General features: G+C 39.5%; 1 protein-coding gene across 2 annotated transcripts; it reads right to left on the bottom strand.

The window, feature by feature from the left end:
- Positions 1 to 1,349: 1,349 nt before the first annotated feature.
- ceacam19lz.L (carcinoembryonic antigen-related cell adhesion molecule 19 like gene Z L homeolog) lies at positions 1,350 to 17,692 on the bottom strand. 2 transcript variants are annotated; one of them, XM_018226323.2, is made up of 4 exons: positions 17,565 to 17,692; positions 9,847 to 10,197; positions 6,792 to 6,913; positions 1,350 to 2,881 (listed from the first exon to the last, which is right to left on the bottom strand). In XM_018226323.2, the coding sequence occupies exons 1-4, from the start codon at positions 17,632 to 17,634 to the stop codon at positions 2,873 to 2,875; spliced, it is 552 nt and encodes a 183-aa protein (XP_018081812.1). In that variant the 5' UTR covers positions 17,635 to 17,692; the 3' UTR covers positions 1,350 to 2,872. The 2 variants fall into 2 exon arrangements, with proteins under 2 accessions (XP_018081812.1, XP_041425518.1); XM_041569584.1 differs by lacking the exon at positions 17,565 to 17,692 and adding an exon at positions 16,775 to 16,950.
- Between the last annotated feature and the right edge of the window lie 3,612 nt (positions 17,693 to 21,304).

Raw genomic sequence — 21,304 nt, 5'->3', positions numbered from 1 at the left:
GCGTGTGCAAGGTGCACCATTCATCAGAAGAATCAGGACGGACACAAGTTGCAGCCATGACTATGGGCATTCACATTCATCCAGGTCATGATATACAGTATCAAGTAGAGTGAAGTCTAAAGCAACTGGACTTAAAAGTGTTTCACTACTTATCTGAGTGGCTTCTTCAGTTCAGTGGTAGGGAGTTCCCCTGTATTTAAACCCTTAAAGGTAGTAAAGTAACAAATCACAATGGTTCCAACTTATTCAGTTTGTGTTGGCTGAAACTCACAGATGTGTGAAAGCGTATCTAGTCACAATGGTACCATGATCCTCATAGAGTCAGGTGTTCATTTCTCATTTTTCAATGTGCATGACTGGAAGTGCAGCCAAATGGAAGCACAGGTACATGGCTGGATGCAAGTACCTTGCCGAATTGTGTAAATATAGACTCTCTATTGTGTCTGGTTTGGAGCAACCACGGTTGTTGGTGCTATCATTAATGACCCCTTATGTCTTTAACTTATAAACTGTGTGTTCTGATGTCAGAAGATGGCATCTTTATAGGGAAAAATATACCCCAATTGTAGTTTGTAATAATATTACAATTCACTAAGCAGTTCCTCAGACCATGGAACTTCTGAAATCCTCAAATTTTACAACAGGGTGTACTTATTATCTGTTATAATACACAAGTTTCATGTGACTCAAATAATCACTACACACCGTTTATAACTGATATCACAAAGCACTATTTATAAGGAAATATTTTATAGGACTTATAGCTTTTGTGTATTATATGTTCTATACTGTAGATGGGGGGTCCCCAACCTTTTTTTTACCCGTGAGACACATTCAAATGTTAAAATAGTTGGCGAGCAACAAAAGCATGCAATAGTTCCAAGGGTGCCAAAATGGGCTGCCACTGGCTACAGTATATATGTGGACTGGCAGCCTACAGGAGGCTTTGTTTGGAAGTACCTCTGGTTTTTATTCAACAAGAACTTGCCTCCAAGCCAAAAATAAGCACCTGCTTGAGGTCACAGAGAGCAAAATCCAAGGTGTTGGTGAGCATCATGTTTGCCCAGGGGCCACTGCTGTAGATCATAATGTTATATACTGTTTAATGCAGTAGTCTTTCAAAACGTTGGGATTTACTTGGCCTTTATTACTGGTAGCTCCAATAGCACCCCCCATGGCACATCAGAGAACACCAAAGCAAACTGCTCTACAAGCAGGTCTTTCAGTGTGCATAGGAACTGGAAGGACCATTTTTGGATCAGTAAACATAAAAAATGGCAGCTTGCAAGCTGGAACAGCCATTTGTATATGGAAGGCTTAGGCATAGAAAAGACACAACATATCAAATATTTTCTGATAAAAAGGCTTTGTTCTGGAGAATTAACTCTTCATGCAACAATATAAACCTGCTTTATAAAACAAACATTCAAACATGGTTATAATAAAAATAAAGCTTTGAGATGAAAGCCACCCTTCTTCCACACAATCTCGTTGTCACAACTGTCAATTTAAGTGCAAATCCTATGTTTCAGCAGCTTTAAGGTTACATATAAAGTCTGATATTTACATTGTCATGACAGAAGGCTCCGAAGGCACAACATACCATAATTATAAGTTGGGTTAAAGGCAAGATGTAAATGCTTAGTAAATTATATAGGCAGGAGGCCTATTCATCCATGCATTTGTATTTATAGTTAACAGGAGCATAATAGGCACAATAAATAGCACCATCATTACTGGTCTTTACTATATCATAAATAACATTTTTTACAGAAATAAGAATTTTTGAAAGAAGACATGGTCAGAGATTAAATATCCTGGAGGTCTACTAACCATCCAGTCTGAGTTGGAATTCAACAAAGGTCAATAAAAATCAATATTTATCAGCTAGAGGAATTTGATATTCCATGCCCCCAAAAAAACAAGTGGTCTTAGAAGTTGAGTCCCATGCAAAGCAAAGGACAATGTGGTCTAATGCATTTAATAGATATCAGTCAACAAATGCACTAATTTCCCAGTTTGTCAATCAGAAAAAGATTGACTTATCTGAACTCATACTGATTTGAATCCATTTCAACTGGACTGGTTATATGGCATAATGAACTGGACTATTTTTTAAAATCTCTGGTCCAAAACAGATTTTATTCGCCTACCCAAATGTTAGTACAAGGATATTAATATTAGGGTGGAATGTAGGAAGAGGAAGTAGGAATTTTCCCAAAGTTCAATGGACAACCCTTAGTTTTAACTCTTTTCCTATTAACTGTAGTCCTCAAAAATATCCATGGTTTTTAAATTGGCCAATTTCATTTAAGTAAAAAGGGGAAGGGGACTAAAACCCAAACTGCCTTGAAATAAACATGACAATTGCACTTGTCATAAGTGGAAGGCATGGCACATCATCCTGCTTAGAATATCATCCTGTTTTCAAACACAAAACAAACCCAAGTGCCCCTGGAAATTATTTTTGGTTACAATGACTCTCTGTTCTAGGAAGTCATATCATAGACATGTTCTTGTTGACTGCAAACAATAAATAATAATAATTCTATAGGCTGCCTTTGGATATAGAGGTAGCTCGCCTAGTTCATGCAGGTCTTGAATGAATTGGCTGCTTATCTCACAAGACTTGCCTTTATATTCTATAGGTTGTTGTAGCATCTGTTTCTGTGAAAGCCATTCACGCCACTACTGACCACTACTGATTGTTATCCACAGTGAGATCTTTTCTCTCCCCAGCGGCTCTCATCAATTACAAGTTTTTTTTAAACCTCGAATTAACTGACAAAACTTTGGATCCATTAATAATATGGGTTAACACTGGTGTTCATTGAAAGGTGCAATTTTGGCTCTTCTAAGACTCATCTTCTTATTAAACGTTCTGCAAAACAGAAATACAAAATTAGTCAATAAATACTTATGCTATTTAACAGAAAAGTCTAATAACCCCCAAAATGGAGAATCTTTATGTACATATAAATGCACTATATGGCCAAAAGAATATGGACACTTGCCTGTTCAATATCTCATTCCAAAAACCAAGGGTTTTAACCTGAAGTTGGTCCTTTCTTCCAGGTCGGCGATAAAGTGCTTGACTAGTGATGGGCGAATTTATTTGGCAGGCGCAAATTCGCAGTGAATTCCTGCAATTCGCCGCCGGTGAATAAATTTGTGAAACGCCGTGAAAATTCGCAGGCGTCAAAAAAATGGATGCCGGCGTCCGGTTTTTTGGGACGCCAGCGTCAAAAATGGATCGCGAATTTCACAGGAAATTTGCAGAAGTTTCAGCGAAATGCCCCAAATTCGCCCATCACTATGCCTGACAATTCCTGCCCCTTCACAATAGTTGGAATCACCAGATACAACACATTACATACAGCGATCCTGGAAAATTGCTCAAAAGTGTGCAAAAAGGAAGAATTTAAGTGATAACCTGGAATAATTGCATGCAATATTTGTTTTATATGAGCAATTTCAACTAGCGTGAAAGGGCAGGTATTTTTGGAAATTCATCTCTCGCGAGAGAGATCTGCCATGAATCCCACCTGTGTTTCAGCGCTTAAATGTTGGATTATTGTTGCTACATCTTGCTTCCATTTATACATAAAAGGTTGACACCAATGTTGGGGATCAGGCCTGGCTCACATTGGCATTCCAAGCTATCCCAAGGGTGTTCAGTTGGGTTAGGCCTCAAGTTCTTCCACTGCTATCTCTGCAAACAACTTCTGTATAGAACTTGCATGGGGTTATTATCCTACTGAAATAGGATAGCTTTGCCCTCTTCAGCTGCTTCTTTTCTATAGGATTAAAGGGGACCAGTCACCCAAAAAAATATTCAAAATCCAATTTTATCACATTAGTCAAGCAAAATGAACTTTAATTACACTATATAAATTATTTGAATCTTGTTTCCTTCAGTCTGGGAATTCATAATTATAGCAAGCAGGCTGAAGCCATTTTGTGGACACTGTTATTAAGACAAGCCTTGTGTCATCTCAGAATCTTGTTTGTGCACTAGAATGGGGGCCTGATTTCCATCCCTATACCCTGGCTACACTGGGTAGAAAACAGGGGGAATGTGGAGAGTGCACATTCAGAAGTTCTGAATGTAAAGTAAAAGTAATTGTCTGTCCCACCTATATGCCCAAGGCATAGAGGAGGGGCAGACAATATTTGATTGACAGTTGATATTTTTAAAAGAGATTACATCAGCTATGAATGCTTTAATAAAAAATAGAAATTAGATTTCATATTTAATTTGAAAAGGACTTTTATTATACAGCTTTTTTTGTCTGGGTGACAGGTCCATTTTAAGGCCAGGAATTTGACTCATTGGCCATAACAAAACATTACATTTCTTCTGCTTTAGCCATTCTTTGGTAGATTAACTTGTGTGTGTAGGACTGTTGCCTTGCTGCATCATCCACTTTCCCTTTGGCTTTAGATACTGTGACACTTTCCGGAAGAATTTGCTGGTGCAATGCAGAATTAATAGTTTCCCTTTGCAGCCCTTCCATGCACACTATTGTTATTCAGTGGTCTGTGTTATTCAGACATTCGCCAATGCAAGAAAGGTCTAGTTCCATAGACACTGGCCTGGGATTCTTTGAGACATCTCCAAAAATGACACACCTTGCTCTTTGTAATAAAGGGATGAACCTTAATTAACATTAATAATTGTATTAAATAACATTAATAAAACATATTAATACATTTTCACGCCTGAGTTTGGAGGCAGAGCGAAAAGCTGCAGCACAAGTAGGTTGGTTGTGTTTTCTAGCAATCAAAAGAGAGACAATTGAGCTTGAACTGCAGGCAGTTAAAGATCAACATTTTTGTATTTATATGTTTTGTCTTGTCTTCAATGTAAAATAGACTTAAAAACAGGAGACTGTTGATTATTCTTGACAAAAATAATAGAAAGTTGATAGAGTTGATAAAACAAATCTTAAATGCTAAGAACTCTTGCTGTCTTGATCTTATTAACAGTTGACCAGCTGGTTGTCACCAAAAACTCGATTTTATTTATATGTTTAAGACCATTACACCTGATGCATTCTGTGCACAGCTGCACAATCAAAGGCATAATAGGGTAAAAAGGATACAAAGTTATAAAAAGAATATGACATTTACGACTTAAGTCCACACCCCCAAAATTTAACAGATTTACTCACCTCTACACAGTGTATAGCATATGGATACCTTTGTGATGTAAATGTAATCATCAAAATAATTGATACAGTTTATATAACGTAACAGATTTTTAGTATTGGATATGGTTGGGCCTACGAGTAGAGGGTGAAGACATTTTTAGCAGTAAAGCGAGGACCAACTTCATATTTAAGGGCATGGAAAGCCTGACCGTGCTCTTTTTAAAGAGGAGGAGGAGTGCTGTAGTTGAGGTAAGAGATTAGAGTCACTTGTGGGATGCCCAACACCCCCAGTGACTAGGCTTTCCTTGTCTTTTAACATCCCTGGTTTTGGAATGTTTGAACTAGTGAAAGAGTCAAAGAAACTGCAGGGATAATTCCTAAGCCCACAACCATTCCCAGTTGACACTGTTATTGGGTGTTAAGACTGCCTTATCGCCTTTAGTTCCTGCAGTAGTGGGATCTTTGTAAAAAAATTATCAATAGTGTATAGAACAGGAGTTTTGTGAGGTTCAGCCCTAAATCTAAGGGTTGGGAAGGGTTGAGCCAACAAGGTACTCCTAGGGGTATATTTATCAAAGAGTGAAGTTATTAGTGAAGTTCCTCCACTAGAGTGAAATTCCGCCACTTCCCATTCATTTCTATGGGGTTTTTAAAGGCGTATTTATCAAAGGGTGAAATTTCACTTTCACCCATTGATAATTACGCCTTTCAAAATCCCATAGAAATGAATGGAGAGCTGCGGATTTTCACTCTAGTGGCGGAACTTCACTCTTTGATAAATTTACCCCCTAGTGTTTACTGGGCTCACTTTAAAAGTGTTTTTTTACTGCTCTGCCCATTCTCCACCCCTCCTCTGACATCACCACCCATACTCCCTCAGCTGACTTTACTGCCCATATATTCAAGGTGATAGGTTGTGTACAGTTTCTAAAACTGCCCAAAAAGGATATCTAGTATAAGTAAAACTTGCTGAGTAGTCATTGAAGACGTTTCACTACTCATCCGGGCATCTTCTCAGTTCAACTGGTGTTGGAAGTCCTCAGCATATAAACTCTTCCACTAATCCAATCACAAAGGCAATTGTAACTCTTCAGAGAGGTGACATTTGAAATTCACAGAGGTGTGATTATGTGGGGTTATTGTGATACACAAGAAGGAGCCCCACTTAGGCCCTTTGTCAGCACCGTCAATTCAGAGACTTACAGCATCGCAAAATTCTTGGCTAACATCTTAGTCCGGTTGGTAAGCAATACAGTGCATCATATCCAGAATGCCAAAGAGTTTGTAACCAACTCTTTGGGTGAGATGCTCGGATGAGTAGTGAAACATCTTCAATGAGTACTCAGCAAGTCCAGTTGTTTTAGAATTACTTATACTAGATATACCATGACCTGGATGAATGAAGATCTTTATAGTCATATTACTTAAAAAGGATTGAGCCATGTTGAACAATAAAGGGGACTGTTATACAACTGGGATTGTTACACAGCTTTATCCTTCATTAGGCGTGTTTCCTTTTATCTGCTTCTACCAAATTATCAAGCAGAATTTCATATTTATTTAGTACTAAAACTCAAGTCATGATTTGTCCTTTAACTTTCTTGCCACGTTACAGATTGTAGCAATTACCATACTTACTTCTCTGTTGTTCAAATATTTGCATACAAAGTAAATCAGGCCAGCGATTAGTCCGACCCCAGAAACAGCTCCAATAACAATGCCGGCAATTTCACCAGGAGAAAGGCCAGATTCACATTTTGCTATCAAGAGAATGGAAATCACTGCAATTAATATATTACTTACACAGGAAGTTGGAATGTCCTGAAAAGGCTGAATGACACATATACTCTGAACAAATGATGGACCAGGGAGTGGCAAAAAAAAGTCAGTGGCACCGCTATGAATTGTAGGTTCTACACACTGATATAAGATAATGTGTTTTGCCAGATGCTGAGGTTAAATCTGTGGGTGATCAAATATTTTTTTTGTCTCTAAGGGACACACCCAGGGTGTGTTTTGGTTTATAGGTTAACAGCCTATCCAACTTAGTATTAAAGAAGCAATCTAGACCACAGCCCTGGGTGTCCTGGCTTCTGCCACTAGTGGTATCTCTAGGGTCTACTTAGTACGGTAATTCAGTTGAGATAGTAGAATTCTTTTGGTATACCTCCATCCTTTTATTTTTTCATTTCTTAAAGAATGTTTTAAATAATATTACGTTGTAATAACCAATCATGTTTTAGCACAAAAATGCCAAATCAAATGGGAACTGCAGGTAATAAAAAGGAGTTGCAGCTCCTCTTTACTCCCTCATCTACTGATGCATGATACTTTGGCTAAAATCATAGTCAGATTACATTTTTTAGTGTGGTCATACTGACTGCAATCCAACAAGATCTGATGGTTGAGAATCATGGACGATTCTGGACAAACTACCTGACCAAATCTGGGTATGGGAGGCTAGTTTTGACTTGAAGTTTTTAACCTTGACTAAGTGTAAGGTCACACGTGGCGTTTATAAAACGTACAGCCGAGCGGAAATACGCACAAAATAAAGCCCTATTGAAAATAATGGAGTTCGCACTATAGCAATTCCAATGCGGCACTTGCGAGCAAACATCCGCCAAAGGAAGATAGTATATACTTTTTTTTAGCAGAAACGCCATATTATTGAACTCTATGTGATACACTGCGTATTTTCAACATGGTGGCCAACTCTCAGGAGATGGATTTTGCATTTACGTATTTACGGCATCGCATGCAGGTGACGTATTGACAAGTAGTACGGATACAGTCTTCATGTAAATTGTTTTCCACTGGCTTTTTTCACAAAAGTTTAAAATTCTTCGGAGTGGAATTGTGGAGAACGAGAAAAAACACACATGTGTGGTTTCATTGGCGTATTTACGCTTGATCGCTCGTTTTTAAAGCCGCAGCGTAAAAACGCCACGTGTGACCTTGCCATAACCTGTAACTAACTGACAGACGAGGGTTGGACTGCCCTTGTTGTTAGAATCTAGGTATGCATCTGGTTTACCAATCCAGGGGCAAGGAATGATGTAATTGAGGGCATGATCAACCAAACAGTAATGGAACTTACCTTAAAGGATAAGTAAACCTTTAAAATATTTAAAATTGATGAGAGTGCTATTCTAAGCACTTTTGCAATGTACATTATTTTTTATTATTTCAAGATATTAAAAAGCTCCATGTACTGTTAACATCAGTGCATTTTGTTCCAACAGCGTCACCTGCTGGTCATTTTCCGACCAGTCTGACCACCAAGTAGTCAAGGAAATTGTCAGGAGAAAGAAAGAGTCTGGTCTGATGTTTTTCTGGTTAGAAAAGATTTCTTTCCTAACCAGAAAAACATCAGACCAGACTCTTTCTTTCTCCTGACAATTTCCTTGACTAATTGGTGGTCAGACTGGTAAGAAAATGGGCAGCAGGTGACGCTGTTGTAACAAAATTCATTCATGTTAACAGTACATGAATCTTTTAATATCATGGAATAAAAATAAATAAATATTGAATGTACACTGCAAAAGTGCTTAGAATAGCAGCCTCATCAATTTTACATTCATTCATTTTTAAGGTTTACCTATCCTTTAACCAGAATAACTCCCTAGGTTTTCTCATACTCAGTCCTACAACGTACCACAAAACTATAAAAGCAAGAATAAAAGTCAAGAAACCAATCAGCAGTTATCATTGGTTGCATTGGATGTTTGACATGGGCCACCTTTGTCCCTGTTGTTACATTTCCCATAATTGTTCTTACTTCTTCCCAGTGCGGGTTATTTCATTTCATTTGAGTCATACCATGGTAATGACATGAAAATGGTAAGTTCGATGAAGAGCATCAGAGATCAGGTCATGGCTCAGGACAAATTTATGCAGGCGTATAGTTATTTCAGATTTGAACGGCTTAACAAATTGTGTCTCACAGCTAAGTTGGAGTGACTTTGTGAAGATTCTCCTTCATCACAAACCCATGTGATATATTTACTCCAACGCTAGCCATACACATGGATAGCCTCTTGTTTGGCGAAGTTCTCATATGGCCTATTTAGCCACCTCAATGCTGACCTAAATCGAACAGATACTACAGGAGTACAGGGACTATACAACCTGCCAGACAGATACAGTAATGCCTACTGCATATATATATATATATATATATATATATATATATATATATATATATATATATATATATATATATATATATATATATATATAGATATATATATATATATAGATATATATAATGGTGTGAAGGATCAGCACTCTCCCATTAGTTTAGTGAATTAAGTGTTGTTTTATTGAATACACAACATTAGATCCGACGTTTCGGTCCCACTTGGGGACCTTTTTCAAGGATCCTTGAAAAAGGTCCCCAAGCGGGACCGACACGTCGGATCTAATGTTGTGTATTCAATAAAACAACACTTCATTCACTAAACTAATGGGAGAGTGCTGATCCTTCACACCATTATCTACAATATTGATCGTGCACCCCTGCTCTAACAAGAAAAGAGTGCGGACACCAGCAACCATTTTATATATATATATATATATATATATATATATATATATATATATATATATATATATATATATATATATATATATATATATATATATATATGTTTATACAATCAAGAAAATAATTAAGAAAGGGACTACTTACGTTTCACAGACAGATTTATGGAAGCTTGGTTCGCTGTATCTGACTGTACCTGGACTGTGTAATTATTACTGTATTGGTCCTTGAGGTTGGTAATCAGTAAGGAGCCGTTTGGAAGCCCAATGGCATCAGAAAAGTTTTTAGGTCCAAGAGTGGTGGGAGGTGTAAGACCTACAACATAGTTAATTATCTGGTCTGAAGCACTTGGATTATTTCCTAGATACCAGGAAAAGCTGTTTAATTTCCCGTTTATTCCTCTGACACTGAAAGTGACGTTCTTGCCGATCAAGGCACACTGTGGGACCAAGTCAATGGTAAGGCTGCTGGCTGTAACCATGAAAAGGGAGAGGAGAACTGGAAGAGAAAGAGAGAAATAATAAGTGGACTAGAGAGGACACTGTCCTCCTATATACTGGTATAACCGCTAGTCAGCCTAAAATTAAAGGGCATGTAAAGTCTAAAATAGAATAAGGCTAGAAATGCTGTATTTTATATACTAAATATAAACATGAACTTACTGCACCACAAGCCTAATCAAACAAATTATTTATGCTTTCAAAGTTAGCTACAGGGGGTCACCATCTTGTAACTTTGTTAAACATCTTTGCAAGACTAAGACTGTGCACATGCTCAGTGTGGTCTGGGCTGCTTAGGGATCGTCATAAACAAAGCTGCTTGAGTTCTGCATGGCTGGGAAGTAAGGCGGGGGCTCCCCCTGCTGTTCATAAGTATGATTGTTTACCTGCTCAGCAGTTAGGGACCATCTGACAATTCCTATACACAGCAGTAAATGAAGGGACAATTTCACTGCATACAGTCATTTTTCTTAAAAAAAAAAAGTACACGTTTTTTAATTAAAGTATATTGGAGATAGGTTTATTTTTCATTAAAGAAAGTAAAAATGGGATTTTATTTTTTTGGCTTTACATGCCCTTTAAGGTTGTCCTTGTTATGTAAGTAAATGTGTGAATATTTGCTTTAAGGAGAAGGAAAGGGTAAAACTAAGTAAGCCTTATCAGAAAGGTCCATAGAAATACACCAGTAAACCCTCAAAGTAATGCTGCTCTGAGTCCTCTGTCAAATTGTATACACATGGGCTTCTGTATCAGATTTCCTGTTTTTAGCTAAAACTTCCTTGCCCCGGGCGTGAGCATGCTCAGTTTAATCCTCTCTTCTCTGCTGTAATCTGAGCCCAGAGCTATAAGTGAGCAGGGAGAGACTCACGCAGGAAGTGATGTCACACCAAGCTAATACTGCAGCTGCCATCCTAAACAAAAAGAGAGCTTTTTACTCAGGTATGGTAAAACATTCTACAGAATAAATATAGCATTCTAGCTTACACTAATGCAGCTAATCTATTGGCAATAAAATGTCTCAGTGGCTTTCCTTTAAATATATAGCTTTGTTCAGAATTTTTTGCCATCCAATATAGATTATCAGAAGCAATATGAATATAGTAATTATTTGTCTCCAGTTATCTTTACAAATGAAGTGTAAATTCCAATTTTTTTTGCCAACTCAAGGTCTACGCATCACCACCTCCCAGGATTAAATGATCCCTAAGGACCCAAACAATTTTATTTTCTACAGAGTAGAGCAAGGGGGCAGGGTTGGGGTGTCTGTTGAAAGCCTTCTTCTTTCTTTATACAGGTATGGGACCTGTTATCCAGAATGCTTGGGACATGGGGTTTTAGGGGTTACGGATCTTTCTGTAATTTGGATCTTCATACCTTAAAGCAGAATTCAACCACCAATATAATAAAACCCACTACAGTACATAATCCCCCCTTCCTGCTCCATCCCGCATAGGTGGTAACTCCATTAATTGCGCCATATCTAGTAATTACCCCTCGTTGCAGAGTAAGCGCAGAGGAGCTCCCGGGCGCCATCTTCACCAATTCGTTGATCTTCGGGTCTTCGTCCAGATCTTCGGCTGTTTCCATCGCTATCAACGCATGCGCAGTTGTCCAGAACAGGAAGATTGCTTCAACTGTGCATGCGCCGATACGCTGCTTATTGTCCGAAGATCAACGAAGCGTTGAAGATGGAGCTCGTGAGCTCCGCTGCGCTTATTCTGCAACGAGGGGTATTTACTGGATAAGGGGCAATTCATGGAATTATCACGTGTGCTGGCAGAAGCAGGGAGGGGGGACTATGTAGGGTAGGGGGTAGTGGGTTTTATTATATGGGGGTTGAATTCTCCTTTAAGTCTACTTGAAAATCATATAAACATTAAATAAACCCAATAGGCTGGTTTTGCTTCAATAAGGATTAATTATATCTTATTTTGGTTCAAGTACAAGGTGCTGTTTTATTATTACAGAGAAAAAGGAATTATTTTTAAAAAATTTGGATTATTTGGATAAAATGGAGTTTATGGAGATGGCCATTCCTCAATTCGGAGCTTTCTGGATAACGGGTTTCCGGATAACGGATCCCATACCTGTACTCACCCAATGACAAGAAAAAGGGTGCCAAAGCCTCACCATCTTAGGTGCAGTAGGCCTAAAAGGCTCACACATGTTCAAAATGCAGCAAAATGCTGTTAGATATTAAGCTTTTAGGATCATCTTTATATTACACCCCTTATGATATATAATTGTAAAGCACTGCAGAGTTTTATGGCACTATATAAATACAACATGATGAAAAGTTATGTTGTATATTTGTTTACATATTTAGATATTTTTGCTTTTTAAACAGAAAGTAAATTCTACCTGCTGATTGTTCTTCTTATTACATGCCCCACAGCAATAACTGAGTATTCACTTTAATGGTTATCCTGATACCGGTATGGGATCTGTTGTCCGGAAACCTGTCATCCAGAAAGCTCCAAATTACGAGGTGACAATCTCCCATAGATTCCATTATAATCAAACAATTAAATTTTAAAAAGTAATTCCCCTTTTCTCTGTCATAATAAAACAGAACCTTGTACTTGATTCCAACTAAGATACTGTATTAATTATCATTGGAGGGAAAACACGTCTATTGGAGTTATTTAAAGTTTACATTTATTTAAGTAGACTTAAGGTATGGTGATCCAAATCACAGAAAACAAACCTTATCCGGAGAACCACAGGTCCCAAGCATTCTGCATAATATGTCTCATACCTGTACACAAATAGATTAATAGTGTTTACATTGAAACACAAGGAAATGCCAGTGACCCAGTAATACTACCTAATATGACCTTAGCAAGTTACATCTTGTTTTGGGAAAACCCATGTTGTAATATTTTTTATACAGTTGGTCTTCAAGAAGTAAGTAGGTTGTTAATGCCATGAATTTGCCAGAATGACTCAAAAACTGACTTGTGTACCTATCTAGATTGTGTATTATAGCTGTTTTATTCTTTGTTGACCCCCTTTTCAGAACTTCTGTACATATATTGTTTTTGTTGTTTTGAACTGACTTCAATTATGAGAGCACCAATATGGCGTCTAACCAGCCCATTAGGGGTTGGCTTATACTCAGTGAGGTCGTATTGAAAGCCACCAATAGTGGTGATTCATGTTGCCTCATATGTGAAACCTAAGTATCCACAATGCTAATTGGTTCTCTCTCTTTTAAATATGCTGTGGGAAATGGGATTACTTAGCCTATGATTAAGGGGCAGATTTACATATGGTCGAATATCGAGGGTTAATTAACCCTCGATATTCAACTGCCAAATGTAAATCCTTCGACTTCGAATATCGAAGTTGAAGGATTTACCGCAAATAGTAGGATCGAACGAAAAAGTATTTTAATCCATCGATCGAACGATTTTTCTTCGACCAAAAAATTGCTAGGAAGCCTATGGGGACCTTCCACATAGGCTAATATTGCACCTTGGTAGGTGTTAGGTGGCGGTAGGGGGTCGAAGTTTTTTTTAAAGAGACAGTACTTCGATTATCGAATGGTCGAATAGTCGAACGATTTTTAGTTTGAATCGTTCAATTCAAGTTGAAGTCGAAGGTCGAAGTAGCCAATTCGATGGTCGAAGCAGCAAAAAAAAAAACATTCGAAATTCTACGTTTTTTTATTCTATTCCTTCACTCGAACTAAGTAAATGGGCCCCCAAGTGTCTGAATAATACAAAATGGGCAAGGCTGTATCCGTGTGTACTGAAATAAACTACTTATCATTGGACAAGTCTGCCTGGAAGACTGGTCTTTTGGGTAGGACTACACGGTGCGATCCGACGTGCTGCGCAAAAACGCAGGCATCAAATCGCATCCGACGGAAATAAGGTAAGTGATGATGGTGTCACATCGTTTGATCTGACACGACTGTCGATTTGGCGCCTGCGTTATTGCGCAGAGCGTCGGATCGCACCGAAAACGCCTGTGTAATCCTACCCTTAGAAGTGCCTGCTCCTTTTTCTCTATACGGTTTCCGCTCCCTCAGCTGAAGGTTCAGGGCAGTGCACCGGACCTGTTCTCACAATTGGTGAGTTTTACTGTTTTGTGAGACCTGAGAACTATCAATATAACTGCTATCAACCAGTGTTTTATTATTTAATTTAATCTGCTAGATGCCCCCAAGTGAGCCTAAATGCTGCTGCAGTACCTGTACAGTAATTCAGTAAGTCTTTGTGTACTCAACGGGGCCTATTTATCATGCTGTGTAAAAAGAGTAGTGAAGCATTACCGGTGATGTGGCTCAGAGCAACCAGTCAGCAATTAGATTTCAACAGATAACAAACAGAAGCAAAGATCTGAATAAAGGGGATCTTATAAAACAGCGGCCATTTAGGTCCCCCCTAAAAGTACGGAGGAGTTGGGAATTAGTATAAAAAACTGTGTACAGCTTTAGGTTAAATTATTGACAGGAACTGCAGGCAAAGGCAGGCAAAGCCAAAGATTAACAGGTTGTACCAGATCTCATGGAAACTTAATTTAGTTCCAGTAGATACTGAATAAAGCCATAAACCAGGATGCTGAATGAATGTTTATGTTTGAACTTTAGTTTTCCCTGCTCCCTATTTCCCTATTGGCTCAGTGCCAGTTGTCAGGGTTTTTATTGTCTCTTTGTGATTTGTTGTTGTTTCTATGCCAGTTTGTTGCTAAATCACTTATCCAGTCAAAGTCTCCCATGCCAGCTGGTTGCTATGCCTACTGCCCAGCCACTCATTTTGTGCCAATACTTCAGTCGCATTTCATCTAAGTCACCCAAAGTGCAGAGCCCACGTAGTGACCCCCAGAGAAGCACACAGTATCGTCATAATCATCATGATAAACTGATTTATATACCTCCAGCATTTTATTTTATTCTTGTCCGTGTTTAAGGACTTCCATGCCACCCTTACAGAGCCAGATAGCCACCACTATGGGGGGGAGGACAGGATTGCTGTCAGGGGCCCAATCAACAAGGGTGACCAGGACAATCACAGAAGAGGAAAGGTAGATGGGGCTTGGGTAGGTTTGGGTGCAGCCACTATTTTTGGATTTGGACAAACCCCCGAACCCTTCACGAAAGATTTAGACGAATTGACCAAAATACCAAATAATAATTTGAATATGCAAATTAGGGGTCAGAAGGGGAACACATTTTTTACTTCCTTTTGTGAGAAAATGTCACACGATTTCCCTCCCTGCCCCTAATTTGCATATGCAAATTAGGATCCGGTTTGGCCATGCAGAAGGGTTTGGCCTAAACCTGCTGAAAAAGGCCGAATCTCGAACCAAATCATGGATTCTCTGCATCCCTAGTGTCTGCAAAAACTAGGGATGCACCGAATCCAGGATTCGGTTCAGGATTCGGCCTTTTTCAGCAGGATTCGGATTCGGCTAAATCCTTCTGCCCAGCCGAACAGAATCCGAATACTTATTTGCATATGCAAATTAGGGGCAGGTAGGGAAATCATGTGACTTTTTGTCACAAAACAAGGAAGTAAAACATTTTTCCCCTTCCCACTCCTAATTTTCATATGCAAAATCGGATACGGTTCGGTATTCGGCCGGATCTTTCGCGAAGGATTCGGGGGTTGGCTGAATCCAAAATAGTGGATTCGGTGCATCCCTAACAAATGCCATATTGAAGCTATAATTCAGTACAATATATACGTTTCAAGCTGAATATTTTCCACCTACATACCATTACACACCTTCACTTTTAGTATGATGTAGAAGCACTGCGTATCTTGACAGCGCTATATAAATAAATGATGATGAAATGATGATGATGTAGAGAGTTACTGTATATTTTGAGACAATTTGTAATTGGTTTTCATTTTTCACTATTTGTGGTTTTTGTGTTATTTAGCTTTTCATTCAGCAGCTCTTCAATTTGCATCTTAACCAATCTGGTAACTAGGGTCCAAATTCCCCTAGCAACCATGCATTGATTTGGATAAGAGACTGGAATATGAATAGGAGAGGGTCTGAATAGAAGGATGAGTAATAAAAAGTAACAATAACAATACATTTGTAGCCTTAAAGAGCATTTGTTTTTTAGAAGGGAGTCAGGGACGCCCATTTGAAAGCTGCAAAGAGTCAGAAGAAAAAAGGAAATAACTATGAAAAATAAATAATGAAAACCAACTGAAAAGTTGCTTAGAATTTTCCGTTCTATAACATAATAAAAGTTACCTTTAAGGTGATTGGCAACGTGATTGCCCTGTGTAAAGGAGCACAGGGCAATCATCGGGCCAATGAACAAGTCGCAACTACCAGTGTTTTGCCACTTTGAGTGTTTTCCAGTTCAGTGGCCTGCAAAATGCTCAGTACGTTAATGGAAAATCTCCCAGATACTGCCACTACACTTGCAGGACAGGGGGTTACTGCTCAGAAAAGCAAGAGGAAAAACGTTTGAAATCCCCATGTGTGCCATTGCCTTTGTGTAGTACTACTGGTATAATAATACATGTCAACCCACAAACAACAATTTCTGATCAAACAACTTCAGACTTAGCAAAGAAAATTCTAATTGGCTACTAAGGGTTCACCTGTTCTTGTAAATTCCCCTCTTAGTATGTGGCTGCAGGGATTACAATTTACAAGGGGTGTTCTTCCACCAACGCTTGAGTTATCAACCATAAGGCATAAATCAATGGAAAAGGAGGGCAATCCAAAAATGTGCATTTAAATCCATGGGAACTGGGCTCGGGCGGGTACCTTTTTATCTTATTTTTTGCACAAATTATAATACATTTTCACCCTGTGCAAAAAAAAAAAAAATTGTATTTTGGATGAACAAAACAGGAGCATTTAGGCACATGGCCCATCATTTCTACACAGACGGAATATCCCTATTAAATGGAACATATATTTATTCTTGGGAGAAAATTCAATTTATATTCAAATCAAAGCCGACAAAGGAAAAAAAATAATCTTCTGGCTTTTTGGTTCTATCTATAAAAATGTCTCCCACTAAGGGGGATCTGTCATGGGGTAGGGGGCTGCTACTACTCTGAGTAACTCTGGGGTCTTGCCTCCTGCTTCAGTCACATTGAATACTGCAGTCATTATCATTAGTGAAGATGAAGAAGAGGGGACAGGAGAAAGCAGGGAGTGTCCAGCTGTTGAGCTGCTGTGCGGCACGTCCCAAGGGAGTTGCTTGTAGGGTTACCACCTAGCCGGTGTTTTACCACCCTGACCGGTAAATTATGCTTGATGCCAATGTTATTAATAGGAAAAAAACTGCAAAAATGTGGGAAGGCAGGTATTTTTTTCCAGAAAAGGTGGCAACCATAGTTGCTCGGCCGAGCCAGTTGTAGGAACAAATGTCCCATTTACCTTTAAGCTGACAGACCCTCACAGAGAGTGTCCTCCTCCTCCTCCTGCTCCTGCTGCTGCTGCAGAACATGTTGCTGTGGATTCCGAGTCTGATCTGTTCTCACTGACAGTAACTTTCGCTTTGCTGCGCTGCTCCCCCTCTTGGAAACTGTGGGCGTGGCTGCAATTAACTGTTTTCTGCTCATCATGAAACTGCTGCACAGACTCTACAGTCAGGACAACACACAATGGTGCAGTAACATTACTGAGACTTCATAGCAGCAGGACCCAAACAGTATGGGGCAAAGCAAAAGAGCTGCAGTTAAAGTGGAAGTAAAGTCTAGAAATAGAATAAGGCTAGAAATGCTGTATTTTGTATACTAAACATAAATATGGAATTACTGCACCACAAGCTAGAGTCCTGCAGCAGGTCGGGTACCCGGTGGGTTACCCGCAAAACCTGCGGTACCCTGCGGGTTGCGGCTAGAAGTTCCGGGTGTGAGTATAGACGCGGGTTGGCGGTTCTGCGGGTCGGGCTGCGGGTCTTCTCAATAGCGATTTTTACTCCTTTTTTCACGACTAGTGATGTCACTTCTGGTAAGTGGTTTACAATCACAGCACTTCCTGATTCTTGATGGTCAGCGGGTAGGGTTGCCCCCTGGCCAGTATTTTACCGGCCTGGCCGGTAAAAATTATGCTTGATGCCAATGTTATTAATAGGAAAAAACAGCAAGAATATAGGAAGGCAGGTATTTTTTTCCAGAAAAGGTGGCAACCCTATCAGCGGGTCGTGGGTCCGGGTTGCAGCGGATACTTGCGGGTCGGGTAGCGGGTCCAAGCGGGTAAGAATGCGGGTCTGGGTTGCGGATTGCAGATGTCGGGTATGGGTTTCAAAAAATGGACCTGTGCAGGACTCTTCCACAAGCCTAATCAAACAAATGATTTATGCTTTCAAAGTTGGCCACAGGGGATCACTATCTTGTAACGTTGTTAAACTTCTTTGCAAGACCAAGATTGTGCACATGCTCAGTGTGGTCTGGGCTGCAGAGGGATCATCATAAATGATCAAAAAGCACAAGTCAAATAATATCTGCCAGAAGCCGATACAGCAAGACTGATTAATAATCAGAATATACAGACTGCACTGGGTCCTGTGTTGTCATGTAATCTAATGTGGATTTTATCGTTTTTGTATTGTTTAACACATACATTCTCCAACTCTGCAGAACCAGTGGCTGCAGCAAAAAAATCCTACAGATAGAATCCCAGTGTGTCTGTTTAAATCAGGCTCCATGATCTTTGTCCCTGCAGCTGGAGTTGGAATCAGTAAAGGGAATGTAAAGGCAAAAATAAAAACCAACACAAATCTCTACACTGTTGCCGACTGCTCTACAGGTAAACAAACAAAGCTGCTTGAGTTCTGCATGGCTGGGAAGTAAGGTGGGGGCTCCCCCTGCTGTTCATACGTATGATTGTTTCCCTGCAGATCAGTTAGGAACCATCTGACTATTCCTTTCCACAGCAGTGAGAATTTCACTGCATACAGTCAGGTTTCTTATAAAAAAAAAACGGTACACATTTTTTAATCAAAGTATATTGGAGATAGGTTTCTTATTCATTAAAGAAAGTAAAAATGGAATTTTATTTTTTTGCCTTTACATGCCCTTTAAAGGAGACATTTTGTGTAAAAAAACAAGAATGTACCAGTGCATTATACTTATTTAGATATAGAAGAATTGTGCTTAAAAAAATAGTGTTTCAGGCTGATTTATTGAATATTTCTGCAAAAAACCCTAAAATAAGGGAACAGAAGCCTGTCTGTGCTTGTGTGATTGTAGGGCTGTGATTGGCTGTCCCCCTCCTTCTGTGCTTCTGGCAGAGACCATTAGGACACGCCCACCCCTCATTTGAAACAGGGACCAGAGAACATCTATAGGGAGCTCCAATAAAGGTGCTATTTTTAAAGATAATATTAATTTTAGCACCATGTAAAAGCAACACCATATATTACTCATAATTGCCTACAAAATTAGGGTTTATTTTTTCATTTGTCCTATACTGTATGTCTCCTTTAAAGCTTCCTGCAAATACAGTACACCTGCCAATTATATGGGTGGTTACGTCAGTTTCAAGCAAGGGCACTAACTGGGAAACCACTGGTTCAGTGGAGGAAAGAATAGTCACTTAGTGAAAACACTTTTTGGGTTACTATGCATCTACTTGTCTCTCTGTATCCCCCACTATAAACTGGATGGCCTCGTGTTCAATCCTTCCTGGTACAATTGTAGCAACTTGGAATATATATAGTGTAGCCCACCCTGAGTGGCCTTTAGTTGTGTGCTTATTTCTTGAACAGTATTTATTACTTGTAGTGTGCCCTAGACCCATAGGTACCTGAACTACTCCCAGCAACTGCCAATACCTTGTAGGCGCCACTTGGCATTAAAGGATCCAAATTACAGAGAGGTTTCTTACTGCAATAACTGTTTTTTTAACAGCAAAACAGTACAATTATAAGATAGAGACAATGCCAAAGGATGTATAATTTATATAGACATAGTGAAAATAAGAAAGAGCTGATGGAATTGTCCTAGACAGGCCACTAGTGCTATTTGTAACTGGGAAATGACCGACCACTAGAGTCCTGCATCAGGTCAGATACCGCAGAATACCAATAAAGTGGTCGGGTTTCGGCAAAAAGTCTCTGACCAATTAACATTTTCATCACGCATAATTTGCACTGCCCATGCAGGTAAAAGACTGGCCAGGTGGCAATCCTGCAAACAAAACAGTCACAACAAATAGTAAAGGAAGTGGTCCAAGAAAAAACTTTTTGGTGATTAAAATAATAGGAAAAAGTATGTTCAGCACAAGCCATTCATTACACTCACCTTTAACAAGGGGGGTCTACTATCCCTGTAACTTTTATTAGAAAAGGCATTTCTAGAGGGATTACAATGTTCAGTGTATTCTAATTCTACCTAACCCTAGCAAAAGCCACCACACAGTAAAAAAACAAAAAAAATATTGGTGGCTATGGTTCCCACATGTTCCCACATGAGAAAAAAAAATTGGTGGCCAGGGCCCCCCCACATTATAAGAAAATTGGTGTCCGGGGGCCCTTAAACGTCCATGCCTTCCCAAAATCAGCAGCTAATCAAGTAAGTGTGGTATGGCCCCCCTTACCCTCTGGGCCCCCTACAACTTTCCCCCCTGTCCCCCCCCTGATGGCTGCCCTGCTGCCAACAAACCAAGCTGTCAGCTTATTGGACAGTGTGTAGGGCACTCAGACTGGCTTTCACAATGGATATCTGGCTAAAAGTCGGCCTGAATTGGCTACATTGTGATCCGATCGTTGGGCCCTAGGGCCCATGATCGGATCAGCCCGATATCGACCACCTCAATGTGGGCATATCGGGGAGAGATCCGCTCGTTTGGAGAAATCACCAAACGAGCAGATTTCTATGTGTACGGAGTCTTCAAATGCAGGAATATGACCCACCCTATTTATATACAGGTATGGAAACTATTATCCAGAATGCTCGGGACCTGTGGTTTTCTGGATAATGGGTCTTTCTGTAGTTTGGAATTTCATACCTTAAGTCTACTAGAAAATCATGTAAACATTAAACCCAATAAAATGGTTTTGCTTCCAATAAGGATTAATTTTATCTTAGCAGTGGTGGAACTACCGTTGTAGCAGGGGGTGCGCACCCTCAGGGCCCCCCGGCAGTCCGCTCGCCGCTGAAAATGTGGCGGTA

The sequence above is a fragment of the Xenopus laevis genome, chromosome 7L, assembly GCF_017654675.1.
Source record: "Xenopus laevis strain J_2021 chromosome 7L, Xenopus_laevis_v10.1, whole genome shotgun sequence".
Lineage (NCBI taxonomy): Eukaryota > Metazoa > Chordata > Amphibia > Anura > Pipidae > Xenopus > Xenopus laevis.
Note: the sequence above shows the minus strand (reverse complement) of the source record. Positions and strands in the feature narration are given on the sequence as shown.